The sequence below is a fragment of the Nanorana parkeri genome, unplaced genomic scaffold (assembly GCF_000935625.1).
Source record: "Nanorana parkeri isolate BGI_ZX_2015 unplaced genomic scaffold, ASM93562v1 scaffold786, whole genome shotgun sequence".
NCBI lineage: Eukaryota > Metazoa > Chordata > Amphibia > Anura > Dicroglossidae > Nanorana > Nanorana parkeri.
The window spans coordinates 813,066-814,475 of NW_017307054.1; the positions used below are offsets into that span (position 1 = coordinate 813,066).

The window sequence follows — 1,410 nt, forward strand, 5'->3', positions numbered from 1 at the left end:
GATACCGATGCTTGTATCGGTATCGGTGCATCCCTAGTTGTGAGCCTTAATGCCGAGTGCTGAACAGAAGGGACTGAGGATTTGTGGAATCAAGATCTGCTACCGGAATGAGAAAAATACTTTGTATATCTGTGCAAAAACCCACATTCCATAGACTATTCTACAATCCTGTGCAACTTAATGGGCAATAAAGAAATGTTGTTAAATTATTCTTCAAGTAGCTAAAAATGTTAAAGTACACATAAAGCCTGGTAACCAACCCATGTTTTTAAGCCCCAGACCAGTCTAATAACCAATTGGGAAACCAGAAGAAAAAAAGGTTTCCTATGCTTCCCTAACACCTCCACCAGACGCGGCCCGGATGAAGGTCTAACTGCAGCTGGGAGGTTCATGTGAGCATTGCCACCATCTAGGAAGTTTCTTCAGGCAGAGGCACTGATTGGCTTGTTAGATACAACCAGCCTATCAGTAGCTTTCCCTAAAGACACCACTGATAGTAATTCCTAGCTTCAGGGCTGCTTTAAATTGCAAGCTTTCTGAGTACTAGCCTAAATCATAATACGCACTAACATGACTGGCAAATGGGCCTTGTGGTCCATGTGTAAAGATTTTTTTAGCAAACCACTAAATGGTATGACATTGACAATATTTTATATTTTTCTTTCTGCATATTAAGGTAATAGCGGTTGTCGTACCTCTTTATCAAGTGTCTGGTATCCACACAATGTGTTCTTCACCCCACCAGAATCCTGAAAGCAAAATGACAGTACAAGTTAGACATAATAATTCATTCCGTAGTCTAACATGCCTCAACAACTCTGAAAGTCGGAAAAGGAGGGAGTGAAACATTAACATTTTATTCATAAATTTTTAACACTTCAGAAAGTAAAGGTTCGATCACACACACATAATGAAAAATGCCAAAGAAAACAAAATCTGTAAATGTGCAGTGAACATCATTCAAAGACATTTAACTTCCAAGTGTCTAAGAAAACTGCTGACAAGGTACTAGAGTTTCCCAATTATTTGACTGCTGAGAACTCATGCATAACATAGATTATTTCACGCAGTATACAACACTAAACTTACAAAGGGCTTAGGCAACAGCTAATTAAGGAAAAATGCCAAAACCACAAAGCTATGATGTTTCTAATCATATAACTAGCACCAAAGTCAGGAGGACAGGACAGAGAATTAATCAGTCCATATCCTGCTCTCCTAATGTTCCATCACAGGTTGGAGACAGGGAAGTGACCAAACTGTGTTGCTTGACTTCTGTCGAAAAAAAGTCAGGTCAGCAGGTTGGCTGTGCGGCAAAGAAATGTAAACCTCAAAAATTGATGGACATAACTATAAATCACACACACATTGTATATATATATAGATAGATAGATAGATATATATATATCT

General features: G+C 38.5%; 1 protein-coding gene across 1 annotated transcript in view; it reads right to left on the bottom strand.

The window, feature by feature from the left end:
- The window catches only part of LOC108793884 (tetraspanin-15-like), a gene marked incomplete at its 5' end in the record, with an annotated part of 13,179 nt that extends 12,430 nt beyond the window's left edge, over nucleotides 1-749 (bottom strand). Inside the window, one exon of the mRNA XM_018564836.1 lies at nucleotides 696-749. Within this exon, the coding sequence (XP_018420338.1) occupies nucleotides 696-749 (54 nt within the window). The remainder of the gene's footprint in view (nucleotides 1-695) is intronic.
- Nucleotides 750-1,410: the final 661 nt, after the last annotated feature.